The sequence below is a fragment of the Lepisosteus oculatus genome, chromosome 20 (assembly GCF_040954835.1).
Source record: "Lepisosteus oculatus isolate fLepOcu1 chromosome 20, fLepOcu1.hap2, whole genome shotgun sequence".
Taxonomy (NCBI): Eukaryota; Metazoa; Chordata; class Actinopteri; order Semionotiformes; family Lepisosteidae; genus Lepisosteus; species Lepisosteus oculatus.
In genome coordinates this window covers 11,520,453-11,543,213 of record NC_090715.1, presented here as the reverse complement: position 1 = coordinate 11,543,213, position 22,761 = coordinate 11,520,453, and the positions used below count along the sequence as shown (strand labels likewise).

Below are 22,761 nucleotides of genomic sequence, written 5' to 3'. Positions count from 1 at the left end.
CTCTCAAGACTGGACCCCCCACCTTCCTACCCTACACAAAAACCCCAAAACAAAACAAATAAACCCTTTTTGTTTGCAGATCTTTGATGGGAAAAAAAAATCAGGCCGGGCACAAGGGAAATGAAGGGGGCGGACAGAGCCGCAGACTGTACGAACTGCATGGGAAAGGTCTGCAGGGGGCTCGACACACGCACCATGTGCGCAGGCTTATGTAACTGAATGTTCTGTTCACACAAGTAGGTGTGGGATGTGTTACATGCTTCTTCAACAGGTGCGCGTTAGGCTTTTCTGCGATTGCTCAGACGTCCTCCACCTGCCCATCCAGTGCAAAAGCACCCCCACACCTCACTGCGGTAACACTGGCCTATATTTCAATGTTTTTTGTACACAGGAGCACAATGGCTTAATATCACGTATACAACAGAATTTAAACACACTGGGGAAAGAGACAGGAGTGCCACACAGCCAGAAAGGCTGACACCCCTTCCAGGTGATGCCAGCCTTGGAGAAAAGGCAGGGAGAGATCAGAGAGAAAACACAGGAGATGCCAAGATGACGATGGGGGCAGTGGAAGGGGTAGGGAAGAGGAATTAGGATGGTCAGAGACGGCAAGATCAATCACAAGGATCTTCAAGCTCAGCACCCCAAATATAAAAAGTAGTCATAATGGTAGTAATAATAAAAATATTGAATAAAAACAAACCACAACAGGACAAGTAAATGATCTACTTGAGATTTATTTCATATTTCTTTAATAAAAAATACAAAACGCTAATACAAACTAAGGGGAACATGCCTGGGTTGTGCATTTTGTTCAGCACTGTAAGTCAGATAAACCTGGATACAATTAGTGCTATATTAGAGTGTGCAGAACATCCAGCTTGTTCCGAATGGCAGCACATCTTGCAAACCGGTCAAGCTGCTCAGGACACCCAAGAGGCACCAGAGGCTGCACACTGTTAAAAATTTAGATATTTACACATGTGAGTATCTTCATACACTGTATAGTGATTCACTCAGACAGGGAGAGAATAACCTCTGGAGTAAAATAAAATAGGAGTGATTCTTACTTCTCCACTGAAAACATAGGGACTTATATTTGAGTATATGCTAAAAACTAAGAACAGCTACAAACAAATATGAATTTTCTTTTTCCAGTGGGGAGCCACTAGACCTTTACATTGAAAATCAGAACCCTCTTTTAAATACTTCCACAAAAACAACATATACTTTAAGTAAATAACAGATTAATGCGTCAAACAACATGGTTTGTTAGAGTTTCTCAAGGTTGTGCGTGACTAAAAGATGTACTTCCCGTTGAGCTATCTAATGAATCTCTTTAATGTAAAAACGGGCAAGAATCCCAAACGGCACAGAGCCACTGCCAGGGAAACCGCTCCAGGGCAGCTCCAAGTCTCCATCAGTCTCCAGGCCTCCCTTAACCATGCAAACCTTCTGGAAAACTTCCAGGTCGCCCTCCTTTCAGAAACTCTGTGGTGGCGTGACATGCTCTGCTCACAGGCCTCTCAAACCTCTTTTGACATGGCTGGAGGACATGTACTGTACAACAGGGAGCATTACAATCTACATATATTTCCTAAGAGAAAAAAAAAACATCAGATTCATTTAGTGAGCAATTCCAACAAAATAAAAAAATAAAATGAGAGTTGACTGTTGAGAGATTTAGGGCATTAACGAGACATGTTACTGTGGTTTGTCTTCACAGAGAGTTAAGCAGTTTTACTGGTACATCACCTGACTTATCACTTCTAAGGGCTTAATTACCTTGTCCAAGGAAACAAAAGTTTTCCTCTGTAAGTCAACACCACACTTCACACACAAAACCTGCACTCAGCAAAGCCCCCAGCAATTAAATAAGCCTATAATTTCACAGCTGCCTGTAAAGTAAAGCTTCAATGCTACCTCCCTGAAATCTGCCTCACAGGACTTTTGGTCTGAAAGGGCTTGTTCTTTTCTGCAGTTGTGCCAACCTAGCGAGTTGAGTATATTTACAGACATCGCAACACCTTATGAATAAAGTTCTTGCTCCTGTGTCATATTATACATTCAAAATCTGGACCGTGAGAGCATGTGTGCACCTAATTTCAAAAGCTTTCCCTTCCTTTCTCTTGTTAATTGCAGTGCTCCATTAGTTTCCAAGCCTCTTAAGACTGAACCTGCCAACCCTTCTTAAAGACAGGGTGGAGCCACCAGCTCTTCCATGGTAATGCCCAGGGCACCTCTGATCCGGCCTGAACCTACATGTCCGGATAGGGTCACGCCCCTGTAGCGTGACAGCCCTGCCCTGTCAGAACACAGCCCACACATCCCATCCAAAGAGGGAGACGCCATTTGACCTATTCGACAGTCTTCTGGAGGGCTTCAAAGAGGTGATCCTGCCAAGCAGGAGAGCAGCAGATTCCTGGCTTTCCACCCAGGTTAGTGGGAGGCCATCCTGCACGTGACCCTGTTCATCCCTGGCAGCTTTTCAGGGGCAAGTCGGCGCTGGTGCCAGTTTGTCTGAGGGTATTGTAAACCGAGCTCCCAATGGCTCTCGTCTCCGAGGCACTGAAAGCTTCTATTCATTTCATGACACCTCTGAAAAAATGCCCGCATGTGACAGAGCCACAGAGGTAGTGCACCCTCCCGCACACATGGGCTGAGACAGTGGAGAAGTCAGTCCATGTAGAAACTGCTGGCTGAGGATATAAAACGGAAACTCTTTTTAAAACAACCACAGTATCCTAGCATGGCTTACCAGAAGCATGCGGTTTTGCTGTATCACCACCATCGTTATTCTAACAGAGGCCTATGCGGCTGGTATTGAAAGCTGAAAGGCCTTGACAGTGTGATCCGATGCAGGGCACAAAGGAAAGAAAACACCTTGAGCCCATATGCCACACAGAGGGCCCGTCTCACAGACCAGTGATGAGCTGGCTGCCTCACATCACATGCAAAGCAGGGTTTCGGTAGCTAAGTTACTAACGAACATTAAAGCTTTTAAGACAAGTATTATAATTTTGTGCCCAGGTTGTTGATTCTGCGATGGGTAATTTCCATACAGTCTGCTCAACGTGGAGACTGAGGAAAAACGGAAGCGCTGCTAACACCTCAGACACGCCTCATTAGAGCCAAGAACAAAGCACGCTCAGCTGCAGGCAGTGTGGCAGTTGAGGCCCGTTCAACGGGTTACAATGAGGGTGCAGAGACCCAGCAGAGAGCAGGGATATGCCCACAGTACCCATTCTTGCCCCATCCAAAAAAATAATCTCACCACTCCAAATGTTCCTGAAGAATTCAGAACAACAGATTTCCCGCTTAAATGGACAATTTAAGTTACACTAAAACATACAGCACAACCCTCTAATTATGGCTATTTCTACAGACAAGTGAGGCAAAGATCTCTATTCCACCGATGACGTTAATCAGGTATTAAAGGACAGCTATGCTTAGAATTGCAGTGACAGTGTTTGCTGTTCCCGCATCTAGGCATTACTGCAGCAGCCTTGAATGAATTGGTTTTTTACTAAAGCAATATTGCGAGACCTTTAAAAAGGAGCGATGGATTGTAAGGCTGGAAGGAATGCAAACTGTTTTTACATCAAAGTACAGTACTTTCTGTTAGCAGTGCAGTGCACTGGGAAATAACCAACATTAATTAAGAAACACAACACAATTGGAAAAACAACACAGTTACTCTGAAATGACACCGCAGCAGCGTTTTTCTTAAACAGTCTAGATTACATATGCCTTTTAAATGACTCCTTAGAAATGATAATACATTTAATAATAACCATGATATTTAGGGAGAGGGACAGAGTTCTGACAGTCAGAAGTTATGGAGGATGGTGTACATGATACAAGCGTAATGTGAATACTGCTAAACTCTTGTGTGACAATCATCTCAGCACTGTTCACTTGCACTTTCCTCTGCAGAAAAGGCACTTCTCTTTTACAGACGTTACAAGGAGAATTAGAAGCCACAGGACTGGAAGCCTGACTGCAATATTGCACAGACACCAGTGGCAGAGTGAAAAAGAAGTCCAAGGCCACTCCTTCTGGGTGTGGACTACTTAGACACACGTTACTGTAAACTGTAACTTTGGAATGTGAGGACTGAAGTACTGACCAGCTGCACATGTAACTGCCTCTGGTCCTATAGTGTAAACGTGAATACAATGGATATTAATGCCAATATCAGGGGGCATCACTGTGGCTTTTATAGTTTTACTGTATATTATAGAAACCCCCTGTGATTTTTAAAATTTTGACTTGACATATCAAACTGTTGCCCCCTCTAGGGTGAAATAACCCCTCTCTACCATCCATGCAATTCCACAGTAGGGTTCCAGTCCCAGAACGGCACAGCTCACCGCAAGATCTCACAGCATGTTAAATATTCGTAAGGCAGTCGAGTCCCCATCCCCTTAAACACAGCCCCGTCTGTGTGTAACTGCACCCCAAACAACCCCCCCCCCCCCTTCCAGCAAACGGCAGTACAGCTCTTCCACAGCCTCCCCCAGCTGTGCCCAAACATCTGGAACCGTCCTCGCAGGCAGCCTCGCCAGAGCCCTGCGACGGCCTCTCAGCAGATGACCCACTTAAAAATGACAGCCGGGTCATCCGACGGCTTCCACTCATCCGTCTCGTTAAAAAAAAAAAAAAATACAGGAATTTAAAGTCACGTAGAAAATAAAGGTAACGCAATATATGCCATTGCTGAAATAATTGCTACATCTCTCAGCCAAATGAGCTGTGGGTGCACATACTGCACAGTAAGCAGCCAAGAGTAAACATGATTAGCACTTGCTGGGGCTGAAATGAAGCTACTTCGGAAAGGCAGCGGCGGCTGCAGAGATGAAAAGGGGCGCCAGCGGCCACGCCCGGCCGCCATCTTGTTTGGAGGCAGGTGCCGCGCCACCCCCGGCGTTCCGGAGAGGCTGCCCTGCGGGAGCCGGGGAGGAGGCGAAGGGACGACCGCGCGGCCGGTGGGGGTCAGTGCTGGGCCGCGCCGGGCGGGGCGTCCGGCAGGAAGGGCGTGAAGGAGGAGCGCACGGTGCGCTGCTTGAGGGGCTGCTGCGTGCGGAAGTTGTTCACCATGCTCTTCTGCACCTCCTCCTCCGCCGCCGTGAACAGCAGGCTCCGGAACACCGCCAGCTGCCGGGAAGAGAGGGGGGGGCTCGTTACTCGCCTGCCCTGCGCCGGCACCGGCTCCGCTTGCACCCCGCCAGCAGCCTCCTGGGAAAGAGAAGGCTGCTGCCGGAGGAGGTGTTAGTGGGACCAGCAGGGGGCGCTCACCCTGCCAAATGTGTGGGTCCTAATGGCCCAGCATAGCGACAGGGACATGATACTGTGAAAAGGCACTGTCCTTCGAAAGGGAGTTAAAATCAAGGCCCTGCGTCTCTGTGGTCATTAAAAACCCCAGGGTGTGTCTCGAAAAGATAAGGGAGTGAAACTCGGTGTCCTGGCCAAATTTCCCCCTGGCCCTTACCAATCATGGCCTCCTAATAATCCCCATCTCTGAACTGGCCTCATCACTCTGTTCTCCTCCCCACTGAGAGCTGGTGTGTGGTGAGAGTACTGGCGCACTCTCGATCCAGGTGGGGCCGCACACTGGTGGTGGAGGGGAACCCCATTTCCTGTAAAGCGCTTTGAGTGGAGTGTCCAGAAAACCACTTTATAAGCGTAAGGATTATCATCACATCTGCTTCAATTTCAACTGCCCTATGGGAGCAACTACTCCAACAACCCTGGCTTAGAAAAGGATTCCTCAAAAATAACGAGAAAATAACGTAAACAAATAAACCAGTTCAGCTGGAATGCAACGTTAGAAGTTAAAAGAATATCCAAACTATCAGCAATCTATCTCAACAGATAAAACAACTAAGGCAGAAAGCTCAAATAATCCATGCAGTATAATTGGGCTGTAATGGCCTGTTAACGTCTACAGCCTTTTGCAAAATCTCTGTTGTGATTTCCAAGGGTTTGGAATTCCATCCGTCTCCAGCTCTGCTCCCGTGTGAGCTCCAGCAGCGTGATTAGAACTGCTGTAGCCCTCTCCTCGGTCGTTCTGCGAGAGAGGGCAGGCCAGGGCAGGAGCGGATTAATTTTTAAACCCTTTTTTCTGCAGTGTAGTTTCCGGTTGTCCTTTTTCCACGAATAATTTTCTTTTTCAGCTTTTTGGTCAGCGTGTGACTGCTGAACAGGTTTCCACATGTGACTGCACTAACAGCACTGCTCTTGCTGACAAAACAGCTCTTCAGCTCCGATTATGCTGTCACCTGAGACCATTCCCCATTGTTCCCACGCGTCGCCATGGCCACTGAACTACAGTGTGACACTCAGCCAGTCAGCTGGAGGCTGACGGAGCTGGGCAGGGAGAACTGCCTTCAGACACGGCTTACATCATTCCTGAGGCGCAAACTCGGGAAACCTTTGTCTCTTTACGGCGCCAATATAAAAGCTAGATGTTTCATTTCACTTCCTTAACAGATGCTCTTACTGCAAACAAATGAGAACAAAGCATGCACTGTCGGTTTGCTAGAAACTAAAGGCAGCTGCAGAAATGAGTCAATTAAGAACACAGAACAACAGTGATGGCAGACAGACTCACAAATATTAAGCTGAACTTCTCCATTCAGGAGAGGAACTAATTTTAAAAAAAATTAACACGTATTTATGGTGACATCAGGAACTTTAAGCGGCAAACCAGATCCGAAAATACATGCATGATAACGTTGTGAAAAGGAGGACTCTTTTGTAAAAATATGGATACAGTCACAAATAGCCAAAATATTAGGAGCCCCCAGGCCAATGAATAGATCTCTTCGGCTGCAAGAGGGGCACGGCTGAAGGGAGCAGGATGAAATAGTCCTCCACCGCCTTCCCTGGCCAGAACAGTCCCAGATCTCAGTCCTGCCGAGCACGTGTGGGACGTCCCGTCCAGTTCTACACAACACTACACTCATCAGCACCTCAGCTGGAACAGCAGGACGGGGTTGAACTGCAAATACAGTTCAGAGCCCTGTGAGAGGCATGGCAGGTGGTGTCCAGTCTGTCTATACTGCTGCCAGGGGCCCAGCAGGTTAATCAGTGGGGGTTCCTAATATTTTGACCAGTGATCCTTTTGTCACAATGTAATAATGGCCATATAGTGAGTGTATACAGTTGTCCAAGTAGGCATAAAGAATTCCAGTTTGCAGTGTGCTCTATCAAACACAAGAGGGCACAACTGAGCCACACAACCACTACAGAGGAACAGCACAGTCTACAGCTCTGATTTACAGACTTTTCTAGCCAAGTTAACTCTGTGTGACAGTACTGACATTACAAGACCTTACTTTTCATTTCACAGCGAGCACTGGATGCTCTGCTCACGGACTAACGGACAACCAAAATAAAGGACATGAAAATGTACTAAATGGAAATTGCCAAATTTGAAATTGGCAGCAGCAGCCCATCAGCTCAGCTTTCCCCTATAACCCATGTACTGAACAGGGAGAGCAAGGAACACAACAGCAGTAGGCTGTGCACATGGGAGGGGTGGCACTGCTGTCAAAACACTAGATCTCACGTCACTCCAGGGGAACTCGGAGGAATGGAGGAGGTAGCAGCCGTGTCCTGGGTCAACGCCACTTTTGGGTTTGTAGATTCCTGCCTCCCTAATGTTGCCCTTAACTCAACTTGTGAGGCATCTTGTCACGTGTGGGCCTGACCCGCTGCGCAGTGGGGCTGCTGAGCGCCACCCAGGTGGGGTTCTGCTTCAGTGGGTCGCTCCTAGGCTTTGGAACGTCTCTGGGAGGAAAGCACTATATAAATGCAGCACAATCCATTCAGATCCCCCATCACAGCACCAGTAAAAAGAGAAGTTTTAGAATTACTTGGTGAACGTTCAGAAAGAACCCATTCACCCCACCCTGTCGGTCGGCAGAAGAAGCAGAGTGCTCACCTGGTCATGGCTGACTTCGATGGGCTGCTTCATGACGATCCAGGCCACAGATTCGGTGAGGGGGGGTGTAGTCAGAGACCCAGGGTACGTCCAGTAGTCCTGACAGGTGGGCAGCAGGCAGGCGGCGTCAAACCGAGTGAACTCTACCACACTATCCTGGAAAGGGGGAGATACAGAGGTTGGTTCACAAAGAGCTCTGGTCCATTCACACCTGGTTATATAGACCACAAAACATGCTCTGTTATTTAAAGTTCCAGAATTGGTTGTCTTCCATGTATATCACTGGGAATAAAAATAAAATGCAGCACTTACTCAAGCCAGTTTCTGGAGAGGAGTGCTCAAAACCAGTTTAGATCAAATGAAAGATCAGATCTGAGTTCCAGACCCAGTTTCAGTTTTATTTACACTTGGAATAAAATGCTGTTGGAACAGCAAGCAAACTAAAGTAAATCTGACAAAACACGACAATGTGGACAAGAATGACTATCTCCATTTATGCAGAATTTTAATTTGCACAGCAGAAAAATAAATTCCATAGAACGCAAATAATTACAAAGAGAAGTCCTATCAGATTGCCACAGTTATTCCGATTGTTTAATAACTTTGAAGATTGTATGTTAAACCACCGAAAAATGTCTGAAATTCAAATTATCCTTGCATTGGAATGAAAAGTTACATATAAATGTAAGGAATAATTCTTATTAATAAAATGCAAGCCATGTGTATTTCCCCATCTGCGGTTAGAACTGGTTAACTGTAGAGTTGACTGGTCCCTCCCCCTCCCACTGCACTGAGCCGATTGAATGACAGCACAGGAACAAACCTAGGTGTATGCTGGGCCAGCTGAAATCAAGTATCGAAAGCATGAAGCAAGAAAAAGGTTCTGTTTAGTTTGTGGAGAAATAAACAGCGCATCATGAATGATTTCAGCATGAAGTGAGACTAGTTGCACAATCTCTACTCACCACTGGGAAATCAGATGCTTAGTTTCCAGACATTTCGTACACCCTGATAGTGGTACTGAATAACCCAACCTCTGCTTAATATCAGTATTAAGACAAATTATAAGCCCCACCCCACACTAAAGGATTTTAAATAAACTCAGAACAGACATTTTGAAAGGACTTAAGAGACTTAAGCGCAAAAGGAAACCAAATTATTTCATCAGTTAGCCGAGTGGGAATCTTCAGCTCTGCTGGAGGGGGAGAAATACATTTTCAATGTGTACAATTTCAATGCCCGTTGCAGCAATGGTTTAGGAAAGTGTGGGTATGGGAAGGTAATCATCTCATATTAAAACTTTTTAAAATAGATTCACTGAGGAAATGGCGTCTCTGCACTCCAGACAAAAGTAATTAAAGGAGTTATTGTGAAGGATTTCAAATACCCACAATGGAATTCTAATCCACATGGGTCGTGAAGGAGAATTCCAACATGAAACACTGGGAAAAAAAAACCAACTAGATTTTCCAGCCTGAGTCAGAGACGCTGAAAACAGTGGCCATGCTGGGGAATTTAAGTCAAAATATGCCCAGAGAGCCCAGGATAGTTTCAAAACAATTAAAAAGATGTAACTGCTTTAAAATCACCCACAACAGCACTCCCTTTTTTATTTTAAGAGACCTACAAACAACCACTTACACCTACTGGCCGTTATCAATCGGAGAAGGGAGCTAATCTATTAAGTGTGATAACTTTCAAGTGGTTGAGTGTTATCATCCTGACGTTAAGCAATTATTTCTACATTAAACGGCTTTAATCCCTCACATGACTTTGCTTAAACAGACTAGGAGACAAGTTTTTGTAGTTTTTCCAATATGCTCTGCAACAAAGATAAGCATTAGGTCTGACACTCATGTTTAATGCGTGTATTGTATTTGAAAGCATGTGATTGCATCACAACTCTGCTTGATTTACTCAACAAATGAATTCAAAGATGTGATGGACAGGCGCCAGGATTAAATGATGGAGAAAAAGGAGAGAAATTAATGAGCATTGCTCTTTTTTGCCCAACTCAAGTATTAACCCCAGGAACAGAGTAGCTTACGTGCTTCTGTCAGAAACATTTGTAAACACCTTATATTTATATCTACAAGTTCTTCATTATTTTTATTCTGATTATTGTAAAGGTCTTAAGGCTTAAAATTTCTGAAAATACAAGCAGCAGTTCACTGGCTTACCCCTTTAGCTTGATAAAAAGAGACCACGGCAAAGATATTAATGAATCTAGGAGTGATTAGCAAACGTAGGATTAAAACATTTGGGAATACCCTGTACAGACAGGCTTCTCTCAATACAGTTTGGGAAAACCAGTGAAGAATATCCTGTAGATCTGTATATAGGGACCCTATAGGACAAGATCATCTGCAGGGTACTCCTAGTCTGCAACTAGCAGAATCATTTGTAAATTAGTAAAACCTGAAATGGATGAGGTACAGTGCAATGGGAGTCTGGATACCATCAGGCTGTGTCCAGAGCTCCCTTCAATTCTCCTCCACTCACCTTGTGACGAACAGTGGGCAGAGCATCCACCAGCTTCTGAAGACCCTCGTGCCTTTTACCGATCTGTGAAACAGACAGGAACCCAGCGTCAGCCTCTCCGCCTGCCTGAGCCCACACCGATTTCACTCAGGGGGCCAAGGCATGAGTCGATTTACCTTCAGAAACACAGCTACTACAGCAAGGCCATCATCTTCCATGACTGCTTCTTCAAAGAGACTGTACTTGTCTGCATTCCAGTGCACTAGATGGAGCTGAAGAAAAGAGTCACTTAGTCAACTGCACTGTAAAATAAAAGCTGGGCCTATTATTCTGCTGAGCTGGCTGCTGCAAGCTGGCATTTAAACTGCAGATAAACAGTAATTCTAGCATGTTCTCTGTAGTAACATGGGTGGCTAACCTTGTTTGAATGAATGAGCTCTTGTATTTTTTTGCGTTAAGAGTGAAAAAGAAATTGGGTGCAGTGAACATTACAGTGGCTCAAGTATCGGACTGACCTGCTGATTTTTTGCTGATACCCGACCTGTAACACTACCCCAACAAGCACAAAGAACTGCTGTAACATCCACCCAAATATCCTGACACAGCCAGTTTCCCCAATGGTTTGATTTTAGATAATAGGAATTTCACAAGCAGCTTTTAAGGATTATACAGCTAAGAACTAGAATAACTTCTCTACTTGGAATTCATTGAACAAAAAAAAAATCTTTTCCATTTCTTATCTTAAAAAAACAATTTAACAGATAAAACAGCAGCAGCACATGTTCCAGGTGTTATGCAAGGAGGTGAAATAATGAAGCAGGTCAGAGGACAAGCATGAATACACAGCTAATGCACCAACAGCTACAGGAAAGTGGCTGCCACCACCGTCCTTGTGCCACCACACTGCTCCGCAGGGTCTGTGTGGCGTCACAACACCTGCTGAGGGGTGGCCTACCTCCGCTGAGAACAGCTTCCGGTCGATGGTGTGCTCAGAGCCCCAGGCGTTGTTCTCCCCCCAGTGGAAATGGAACTGGCACAGCCTGTACTGGTCCTTCAGGGGGCCCCCACTGATAGCTGGCACAGGAAAAATAAGTTGTATGTTCATTATTGGGGACTGAACCCCTCAAAGGCCTGGCAACTAGACAACAGAACAACTTTAAATACTACAACTTACACAGAAGCCTTCCAGACTTGAGTGTTCACTGTTATTCCAGCTTTGAGAGATTTATAAAAGCACATAGGTCTCCAGAACTACAATTTTGTGCATTGTGAGACATCAGTGGATCCAGAAAGTGTCACCTCTGCTCTGGTTTCACAATATCAGGGAGCCTCTCTGCCAGTGCCGGTCAGAGCACAAGTGGCATTAAGAGCTCTGCTGATTTCTCCTAGGTGGGATGCACCAGGCTGAAGCATTAGTGCATTTATACATCAACTATAATGAAACAACGCGAGACGCTGAAAATCTATTTAAAGGGGCTCATGTGTATCCCACTGTGGTCCTACACGAGTCATGTTACTGGCCAGCTGTGACCAGAATTCCTCAAGCAGAGGCACGCAATGGCCAACACCCTCCAGAGCTGGGCAGACACTTGAGTCCCCACTGGCAGAGCACTAGTGGCTTGGCGTGCAAAGACTCCTTGTTTGCTTATGAAGACTGCAATGACATCAGGCATAGGTAGGCATGCCGGAGGATGGTACCAGCCAGACCACATTCTCCTCACCCAATTTCGGGGGGTGTAACCACCAACTGGCGACTCCTAGCTGAGAGAAACTGAAGCCGGCCTCTCTGTGCTAAAGCACCGTAGCCTAGCCTTTCAAACTGGGCACACAGCTTTCATGCTACTGGATGACATACTGGTGCTTTAGCTCTTGCGGTTTTCCAATACATCAGTCCATGTGCACCACACTCCTCGTGAAAGGAGATACCCACAACAATATGTTTCCACATCCCATATTTCGAAAGGTCCTTGACATAAAAAACAATCAGACGGTGGAGGGGAAAAAAGAAAAATGAAAATGCTTTTGCTGCAGAGGAACAGGCCGGGTCTTCCTGCAACAATCTTGCTGGGTGTATCCAGAAAAAGAGTGTTTTCCCCCCCATCACCACCAGCTTCTCTGTACAAGCACAGCCATTCAGGCACGCCGCTGCTCCCCAGCTCCCACACCCACAGGCGACACCGAGATCTCACAAGCAGCAGCTGACATGACAGAAACAAGCTCGTTCGACAGGCCGCTGAAAGCACAAGACCCACAGGAGCAGCAGTGTACCACTTCACCTCCTCAGCCTCAGCAGAAGGGCACAATAACAACCTCAGCTCTGGAGTCATTTGAACAGAGTTATACATTAACTTAATTATTCAGACAACTCCCCGAGTGCATTCCTGTGGAGAACAATATAAAAGACATTTTCTCAATAAGAACAAGAAACCTAAGCCTTTGCATTCAATTTACTGAAACTCAAAAATGCTGAACTGAACAAGTGACTACTTGTAACCTAGTGGTGAAAAAAAAGACATGTATTCAAAATATTATATGTATTGAATGGATATCTGATTAACTTTGGTGTATCAAAATAAAGAGACTGCCTTTAAAAACAATTACAAGCAGGACAGGTGATTCCTGTCAAGTCTTTGTTGACATGTTGGAAGGCATAAGTCACAGTTTTTTTCCTGTAAAATAGTTCTGTTCTTAGTGTAGGAAGTCTCAAATGTCCCCAAGCAGCAGTAAAATAGTACAGTTCTTTTTATCTGAGATAAGCAGTAACAAACTAGCAACAAGTCTCTGCATCAGCTGGCTTTAATGTTGCAAAGAATGTATGGCAGGCCTCCAGTTAAAAACCACTTTTAATTGCATTTCTTTGGCATCAGCTGAAATGAAACTTGGTGAAAATGAGTCTGGTAATACCTTATAGTGCTGAACTTACGAAATGCCGTTTTAATTATAATTAGCCAATCAGTAGCCCTTGTTCCCAAGGCAGCACAGGGTCATTTATGGCATCAGTAACTATTCCCACCTAGTTAGCGACAAGAGGATCGTGATTCTCTTCTAAAAGGATGGAGTATAATAATAAATACAAAATATACGCATTAACGTACAGCTCCAATCTTTGGACAGGGGAACAGATTGTGAATCAGGGACACAGCCACTGGACTTGAACCAGGATACTCCTGGTAATAAAGGCTGTATTATAACCACTGGACCACTAAGCTTCCTAGGCTAAAGAGGCATTAATCTTACATGAGCAGGGAATGAAAATTACAATAACCTACTGCACAAAAGCAGCAGTGCAGTTCATTATTATTCAGCAGATTGCACTGAGCACATTGTGAATTTACTCTAATGCAATGCTGGCTTGCCAATTTAACCAGGAGCTCCTGTATAGTGCTACCATGCTCAAAGCACAGAGAAACATGAAACCCTGAACGATGAAACAGTACGAGTCCTGAGTACACTGAACATGCAACATAAAAAGCCATGGACCAGGAAGAGCCCGTCAAGGGGGGAAAATACGCAAAATGTTAATGAGGATCCATACTGCAATATACTGAGGGTCAAACGTGTCTTGACCTGAACCAAACTGCAGTCCCTAAAAACCACAATGTGACTTGCTGTCCAAAATTTAGACTCTTCTAGGTCAATTTATCCTGACATTTAAAAGAGTAGGATGCACACTCTAAACTCCATTATAATTCCTTAAACTCTTTAAATTCTTTAAAATGTTTAAAACAAATAAGTGACTTAATCAGGACAGTTTTAAATATCCTGACATTACACAAGCAGAATGTGACATGAGTGGCACAGCTCTCTTCCACTGCTTTTCAGGAAGATGAATGGATCACAATGGGGAACTGCCTTCTCAATCCTGGCTGCAAAACAGTAGATCATAAACACTCCCTCATATTTCAAGCAGAGCTGTGGAAGAGCACAACCGGGCTGTGATTTCTGGGGAGATGAACATTTCTATATAGTTTCCACTGTACCAACAACATACTATGCCAGCTGACGGTTTCACACCCATACCCCACCCCTCAGGGTGCAGAAGTGACACACCCAATCCTATGAAAACATCTGGCCTGATGAGGAGCAATTAAAGAGGTGCCACCAATAAGAAACAAAATAGGAATGGAGCAATGAGAAGATGAAACCTTAAAGATTCAAATGCCTCAATAAAGGGAGTGTAACAATTTATGGCAAAGAGTTCAGCACATGCAGATATCTTTTGACAGCTAATTGTGCACAGAGGTGCCAAAGACAACTGGGAAATTCAAGTTTTCTTTGCAACTTGTGATACAGCACCAACACAGAAAGAGAGCTGGGAGCAGAGGGAGGTGGTAGGACAGAAGCAAAGCCAATCTTTTCCTTCACGAACAGCCTGAGCCATCAGGGGTAAACTGGTGAGCCATATTGCAGTCCATTGCTCAGGCCAGCAGAAACAAGAAGCATTAATTGGTCATGTGATGCAAACTGTAAAATGAAAAAAATTTAAACTCCTGGCCCTTTCATTGTACTGTTCCCCAATAACATCCTTAGAATGACCTCTGCTCTCTGGCTATACCCACGCCACTGGCTATTGTGGTGATCTGCAGAAACTTCCCTACCAAAGAGCAGCACGAGAGCAAATGTTTCCATTTTATTATTCTTGTTATGTAGTAGAGGACATGGGTTTATTTCAGTAAAGTTATGTGTAGTAAAATTATTATCATCTAATCAGATCTTGAATGGCCTTAGAACACAATTTCCTAATGCACTTGTGAAGTCCTGACATTAAAAACTCTTTACAGTGGAGGTAGAACATCAACAGTAAAAAGGTATAAAGAATATAGAGACAGAATGAGACAAACTGTTTCTAGATGTAAAAGACAGGGAGCACTAGCCTGAGGACATAATTTTAATGGTTTTGAAGAGAGTCTGGGGGGGGGACTTGTCCAGACTCATCAACACTCTGATTCAGCTGCACCGCTACAAGACAGTGTCACACTGAGGACTGGACAGGACACAGACACAGAGGTGACAGGACACCGGTCACTGGGGAACACTGTCCACTAAGCAGCAGAGGCAGGACTGCTGAACAGCTTAAGTGTTTTTTGCAGAATTTTCAAGACTACTGCTAGTTGCGCAGGCATTGTAGACAACTGTTGCGACAAGGAGCACTTTTCTTCTGGTTTTCTGGACAAAGTAAATCGGAGCAGATTGTCACGAAAATTGCAAAACTACAAACCGCAAGCCTTCAAGAAACTAAAATAACCACTGCGTGCACAACCCGAAGTTTCATGATAAAACAGTGCCAATATTCTGTATTTCACACTTTTGGGATAAAACACATCCTTCCTTTAAGGGTTTGTCTAAGGCAGAGCTCTGTTTCTTAAAAAGGTTCTGTGGATTATGAGTCAAAGTTAGAACTGTACTCTGAGCCAAGAATGATCCTCAGACTTAACATTTTACAGATGTGGATTTTAAATCATCTGTTATGATATTTTTTCTGTCACATAACTGGCTATACAGGGAACATTATACTTGACTCCTTGCTACAGTACATATTTTTAAGGGGGTAAGTTGCAGATGAATCATTCTGATCAGATCAGAAATCAGCTCAGCTGACTGAGCAACACAATACTGGACAGCAAAAGGCTTTGAATATGTAATATAGAACATGCATGAGTCAACACGGCTGCTGCTATCGACACAAATTCAAATTAATAATTAAACTACTTCAGGCTTTACTCACAAAGAAGAATCAAGCGCGAAAGGGTCAAAGTTTTCTTACTGGATTTGTCGGAAGTGTCATCGTACTCCACCAGGAAGGAGTAGCCGTTGTTCCAGATCTGCTGACAGGTTTTGGGGTCGTATTTGATCTTCAGGGGCTGCAGGTGGGGGTCGAACACGCTGTCCTTCGGGGCGATGTCGATGGGGGACTGCCGACTCCCTCCGGGCACGGCCAGCGGAGTCTGCCACATGGGGTGCACTGAAACACAAGACCGAAGGCACCCTTGGCAAATCAGGAAGAGGAAAACGGCGCTCGGAAGGGGAAGGGAAAGAGACAACGAGAGCCAGGAGACGGAGACATACGGTTCATGCTGTATTCCGTACGGCAGACGAGAGAGAGAGAGAAGAAAAGTGACCGGACTGCTGAGAGAACTTCGCTGCTGTAGTTTACTCCAGCCTCACTAATCCCCTGGAGGACTAACCTCCCCTGACTCGTACGAGGCTCTGAAGGCGGTGGACGCCCAGGGAACTTTATATTAGAAAAGCTTTGGCACTCTGACACACCAACGCAATTGGCTCTGCTGCTACAAGCGAAGCAGGAGCCCCGGCGTCTCCCTCGCCCTCCGCTCCCTTGTTTAACTGCAACACATCTGTTTCAGGGGGAAGCGGTTTGGCTACTTTATAATCATCTGTGGGGCGGTTTGCACCCAGACACGTCAGCACAAAGACGGGTTCGGGGGCAGCGCACATCGCAGGGAAAAACAACACTTTCTCCACCAGCTTCTTTGGAACTTCTCAAGTTATACTTCCTTCACAGCTGAGGGTGTCGCCGAAAAAAAAAATCTGAATGGTAAACGCGTGATACACGCCAATGTATACTAAGTTTTTTTTTTTATCGAAAAACCTTTACCTTCATAACAATTCTTAGTTAGAGGTGTATTACTCATTAAAATGTAGATTAAATCTCTCTCGATAACCGTATTAAGTGTGGCTCGGATTAACTAAGGATTTACGGACTGACATGTGAAAGGTTCTTCACTTGAGGATCTAACCACTCACGATCTATTAAAAATCACGATCTTGTCTTTCGGACAAACAGAATAATGGCCTTGAGCCGCCAGTGTCCTGTATTGGCACCACCCCATACATCTTGCTGTCATCCCCTGCTAATATGATGCCATTGCTGCACCGATCTGTGACCGGCCTCCGCAGTGTGGGGAGAGACACCTGGTCTCCGCTCTGGAGTCATTGCACACCTGTGGGACCGGACAGCTCTGTACCGCACAGAATAGCAAGCCGACGTGAGGCACTCAGGCACTGAGAGGCTCGGTTTTCAAACGGCATTCTTAAATCAAATCGTATGATCTTTAACGTTCCCAAGAGATCGTGGGCATTGCATCTCTCGCTCTGTGGTGTGGCGTGTCTGGTGACCTCTGGGGCCTGCGGTCACTGAACCACTTGAATGGACCGGCTACATTCACGAGCCCCTCATACTAACATAGTGACTAAATGACGTCACCAAAACACACTTGAATTTCCCCCCTCTGCCGCCCGACCGCCTGCACTTCTTTCAAGTCGGACTCTGCTATAGTGCTTGGACACTGACAACTGACCGTGGTGGATCCTACAGTTCGTACTGTGTGTGAATGTTGACTCCAGAGCGTCAGGGATGGACTCTACCAAGGAGCTTCCAACTAACGACGTCGTCGGTTGCGTAACACCCTTCTTAATAACTGAGCTCCGGTGAAAACAGGAGGAACGTCAGAACGAGAAAGACACTGACGCAACAGCTTCTCGGCAGCTGTAGGACTACGAGCTGAATTTCACTACTTCGCAAAGATGCAAAAACATTTAAATAGAAGTTTTTTTTCTCAATTCTGACCACTGTATCCACACTGCCGGAACAAAGACCCCTATTTGGCTATCAAGTTTTATTGCTGGCTATTTCATGTAAATTCCGTTTGATAAACACCTCGAGAGCTGTAGTTTACCGATTAAAGGAGGGGGGCAGTAGTAGCAGCAGATACTATCAGTAGTAGATCAGAGTTACAGCTGTAAACATTTGGAAGTTCAGTCTTGTTCTCAGTGAAGCTCATCTGGCAACAGAAATTGACGGAGGTTGGCAACTGGAAAATCTCATTTTTAGTTCCGGTGGGGAGCTGCGTCAGCATGCGTAGGCTGCAAAGGAACAAGTAACAGGTTTATTCAGTGCTGAAAAAAAGAAGTAAGAAAACAACGTTTCGGCCGTGGAGCCTTCTTCAGGTGTTGTGTTGTTTTCCTCTTTTTTTCAGCATGGAAGAAACCTCTTACTTGTTCCTTTGCAGTCGAATTCTTAGTTGTTTACATGGAGTCCTGTCAGCTGGCTGAATTAAAAGATCTTGGTCGTTGCTCTTGGCCCGGGCGCTTTGAAGCTCAATGGCTCTATCTGGGTCAGCACCGAGACCAGCTCGACTCCGGCATTTGCTTGCACTGTAAAAGGAGCTTCCAGCCGGCGAAACTAAGTCATGGTCCGCGGGCTACCTGTGTCTCTTATCTCTAAGTATTTCTACTAAGTCACGATCGTTTTCTCACGATAGCATTCAACTTGCAATCACACGCGAAACCTGCGCTCCCAGCCCATTCAAAGGAAACCCCACCACACCCGGAAAAGGAGTAGACCGGGCCCGGAGCTCAGCCCGCCTGCTCACACAGCCGGTGTCCCGGGACGTACTCACCCTGGGACAGCGCCAGCCTGCTGGAGCAAGCCGTCAGGTTGCATCGCCTCACCGGGGCGCGGCGATGACAGCGGAGCTGCAGGCTCAGGCGCCGGACCACAGGAGACACCAACGCCGTCAGTAGCACCATGTTTTGTCCTGACAAGCGGCCGGGCTCGACGACTCCCCTTCTTGGAAAGACACGGGTGGAAAACAAAACGCCAAGACTCGTTAAAACGCCCCTGGAGCCGGATGAAAAGCACGCCCAGCCCGCACTGACTGCTCGCTACCTACAAGTGAGCAGCCCGGGTCCATGTTTGTAGGAGCCCTACGGCTCCCGTTGCGTAACCCAGGCAAACAAGGCAGCGCCGGCCCCTGATTGGCTGCTCAGAGGAAGAAGGGCTGGCTCGAGGGAGACTCGTGTTTACTATTGAAGCGAAGGAGCACGTGCGTCTCTTCTCGCCCGTGGCCAGCGTCCTCTTCCTCTGTGACGTAATCGTAGGCGTGAGGCGTGCAAACGCCAGCCTGCGCTTTGGACTGCAATGACCAAACAAACCGAAGAAAAGATAAAGACCCCTAACAGTAACCAGAGTCGCGGGTATGTGGTGTCGTCCAATCAGGTGCGCGTATGAAGGGGGCGGATTCGTGAGGCTCTTTCGGAACTGGGGGGTACAGTGCAGGGAGGAAGAAAGGCCGAGTTTGTGCACCCATTGGCACAACACAACCTGCGTTTCGTCTAGTGACCTAGATAAGCTAGTAGGGGGGTTAGTCGGTTCTTTTGCAAACGTCTTTGAGTCTTCAAAGTACTGGACTGTGTATAGATCCTCAAGTGAAGTCGAGTCTTCTGCAGTTTACAATGTAATGACCCAGAAATGTTTGCCCACCCGCCCGTCGAACAGCACAAACGACGAAACTCACCGCAATCGTTAGTGCTGCGTTTGTGCCGGTTTGTGTCGCTGTAAGTAGCGTTTGTGCTGCTTTCGTTTCCGAGATATAGCGCCTTGTTTACTCGGGTAATCACGCGACTATCTACAAGGAAGTTTACAGGTACCAACAAACTCGGTACTTGAACTCCTGATTGTGATGAAAACAATGGGGGCAACTGGTTTTCCGAGTCTGTCTGGTCGGGTGGGGTGGATGTTTCAATATGTTTCAATATAACGCCTTCTTTTCCTTGCTGTGATGTTTCCCCTACCTTAAATATACGATTAAAATTGTTCAAATACCATGTATTCATTACAGAAAGCAGCGGAGACAGTTACATTGCAAATAAAAAATGTATTTATTTCAAAGAGTGCGGAATATTGTGAATCAATAAAGACGTTAAAAAAATAAGCCGATGTAGTTATTTTGCAAATAAGTAAAGCATTTTAAAAATAGATTCTCATTCACAGTAAACAAGCCGATCCACCTGGCGCTGCTGGCTTGAACAGCTCTCAGACCCGTGATTGGCTAAACCCCCGAACAGGTCGGGCCGCGATTGGGTGAAGAGTGAGAATCGACACTCTGATTGGGTAAAGCGCCACAGCGGAAGTTCTGAGAACATGTAGATACACAGGTGATGGATGATCTTCCTGGTCCAAATACTGTAGCCCCGGTTAACGGTGTGTGCTGTATGAGCACGCTGGATATACAGTAACACATCCATTGGTTTCCAATTACTGATCAATCTAAGAGATGTCGCACTGCGGTCAAAACTGAATAGCAGACAAAGAATGTCATGGCGTCCACAGCGCGTTCACGACTCCGATAGCATGTCACGATAGGAGTCTGCGCATCACGATCACATCGCGATACCCATTGCGATTGGCGCAGCACTGTTGCGACATTAAGTCCATATATCGCGATATAACATACCCCGGCAAAACGCCCCTGCCCCCATGTCGCGACATGAAGCCCGCATATCGCGATATGACACCCGCCCGGCAAAAATGCCCCGCCCCATATCGCGACATGATAGATCCTATATCGCGATATGACATGCCCAGCCAAAACGCCCACCCCCATGTCGCGACATAAAGCCCGTAAATCGCGATATGACATACCCCGACAAAATGTCCCACCCCCATCTCATGACATGGAGTCCATATGTTGCCATAGGACATACCTGACAGGATATTCTGACCCCATTTCGCGACACAAAGCCCATATATCCCGACGCGTCCTATTTGGGTATATCATGTCCTGACATGAGACCTTTATTGTGACAGCGGTGCCGGGGTGGCATGGAAGCAAGGCGCCAGTCGTGATATACACTGCCACGATAAACATGCCATATACATGGGGTCCCTATCATGACAGGCTGCGGAGGTCTTGTCACGATGGTATCCCACAGTTATGTTTGGCAACAGCGTGTCACGGTAGGGAAAGAAAGGAAAACTGATATGAGCATAACATCCCAGAAGAACGTGCTCGCACGTATGGGTTTCAGAGGTTGGAGTAAATGCATCGCACCAAGGGTAATAACGAGCGAGGCGCCTTGAGAATAACAACTGCGAAGATATTAAAATATGAAGTTCTGAAGATCTTGTTCGATCCTTCATGATGCTTTTAAACTTCGTACCCACGAAATTAGTATTCTATTATCGATTCCAAAATACACCTACTTTGGAAATTCATGACTTCCCACAAGACTTTAACACTGAATTGTTATAGTCGCATTACAGTGCTAACCAATTCATCGTACCTTTAATTGCAAGAATGGCCTGCTAATAAAAGCGTCAAATACATACTTTGGATGTATTTTAGCTCTGTAAACGTCGTTCACTTAAACTGCAGGGCATTTAGAGGCGATCTGAATAGTTATCTGTAAAATGCACACTCGCATCAATATTATCTTAATGTTATTCATGCATTTCAAAGCTTGTAATTTGTTACCAGGAGAAAGTTTAGAACCTCTGCGCGCTTAACTCCTACAGGTATCGAGCTGCTACAAGCAAACGCGTGCACTGCCGCTTGCGGTCCAGAAACACTTGTATTCGGGAAGCCAGGCTGTTCTCCTTAAAACCCAAGATGCCTATAGCATCTCGTGTGTCGTATTTGTTTTGGGACTGGTCTGGGCATCTACAGGCGGCTTTTTGAAAAACGTAGATATATGCTTTTGTTTTGCCATGTTGGCTAAAAAACAAAAAACCTATAACGATAGCCAATTAGACTACGGCTTCGCATACACCGCCCCAAGATATTTACATAATTTTCTTATTGGTCACAAAAGATACAGCGAGACAATAGCAAATCACATACGATGGAAAAAATCAAACCCGTAACGCATTTCTAGATTCACCCGAGAGTCCCCCTAAGTCCTATGAAGTCCCTGCCAGGGACACCCTTAAAATCGTTTCACAAAGGAAAAGTCTGAAGCCTCAGTATCAGGTTTCCACATACTGTATCTGCGTTCCCTGTCACTTTCTAAAATGTTTTCTTCACTCAATAGAAAAAACAGCAGGACTCCCACAGAATAACATGCCGGGCCTCTGTGAACAGAAAAGACAGCCTGAACAAGATGGTCTGTATTCTGCAAGGTTCTGAAATATCTGTGGACCAATAACATCCCAGTGCTAGAGGACTGCCTTCAGAATGCAATGCAATGAGCAGAATTGAATTTGCCCGTTCTACCACTTTTGACAGTCAGTTTTCAACAGTATTCAAAATCGGGGGCGGAAGTACTTCAGAACCTTACGATCTGCGTTCAGTCCACAGCGATTAAACTTGTTTCAGAGAAACCAATTCAAGACGCTCCGATACTTCTTAGGAGAAACAGGTCAAATCTTGCAAAAAGAAATGCAAGATAGGTCAAAACGCCTTTTCGGGGATCTTTTGAAAAGAAACGGACCCCTCCAATTGGAATATCCAAGACTGAATGCAGATTCTTAAACAAATCATCACTCCTACCTTCACGGTCACCTGAATGTCTACAGAGACAGTTGGGCACAAAAC

At 45.6% G+C, this 22,761-nt stretch overlaps 1 protein-coding gene and 1 long non-coding RNA gene across 3 annotated transcripts; one reads left to right on the top strand and one right to left on the bottom strand.

Annotated features, from left to right (window-relative positions):
* Positions 1-721: 721 nt before the first annotated feature.
* On the bottom strand, positions 722-19,178 carry ca5a (carbonic anhydrase Va). 2 transcript variants are annotated; one of them, XM_006641319.3, is made up of 7 exons: positions 18,847-19,178; positions 16,194-16,391; positions 11,385-11,503; positions 10,606-10,701; positions 10,451-10,513; positions 7,949-8,104; positions 722-5,157 (listed from the first exon to the last, which is right to left on the bottom strand). In XM_006641319.3, exons 1-7 carry the CDS (start codon positions 18,974-18,976, stop codon positions 4,996-4,998), a joined length of 924 nt encoding a protein of 307 aa, XP_006641382.1. In that variant the 5' UTR covers positions 18,977-19,178; the 3' UTR covers positions 722-4,995. The 2 variants fall into 2 exon arrangements, with proteins under 2 accessions (XP_006641382.1, XP_015223702.1); XM_015368216.2 differs by lacking the exon at positions 18,847-19,178 and adding an exon at positions 16,496-16,597.
* A 163-nt stretch (positions 19,179-19,341) lies between these two features.
* LOC138224378 (uncharacterized) lies at positions 19,342-22,409 on the top strand. The gene is made up of 3 exons (XR_011182852.1): positions 19,342-19,423; positions 20,220-20,383; positions 22,259-22,409. It is a non-coding gene; the product is annotated as an uncharacterized lncRNA (long non-coding RNA).
* The last annotated feature ends 352 nt before the right edge of the window (positions 22,410-22,761 follow it).

Bases quoted from the DNA above. Each gene is read 5' to 3' on its own strand.
- ca5a (XM_006641319.3), bottom strand. From the start codon at position 18,976: ATGGTGCTACTGACGGCGTTGGTGTCTCCTGTGGTCCGGCGCCTGAGC. The intron at 8,105-10,450 runs GTGAGTGGAGGA...CCCCCTTTCCAG, and splicing joins TGCCCACTGTTCGTCACAAG to GATAGTGTGGTAGAGTTCAC. The intron at 5,158-7,948 runs GTGAGCACTCTG...TCTTCCCGGCAG, and splicing joins TCGAAGTCAGCCATGACCAG to CTGGCGGTGTTCCGGAGCCT.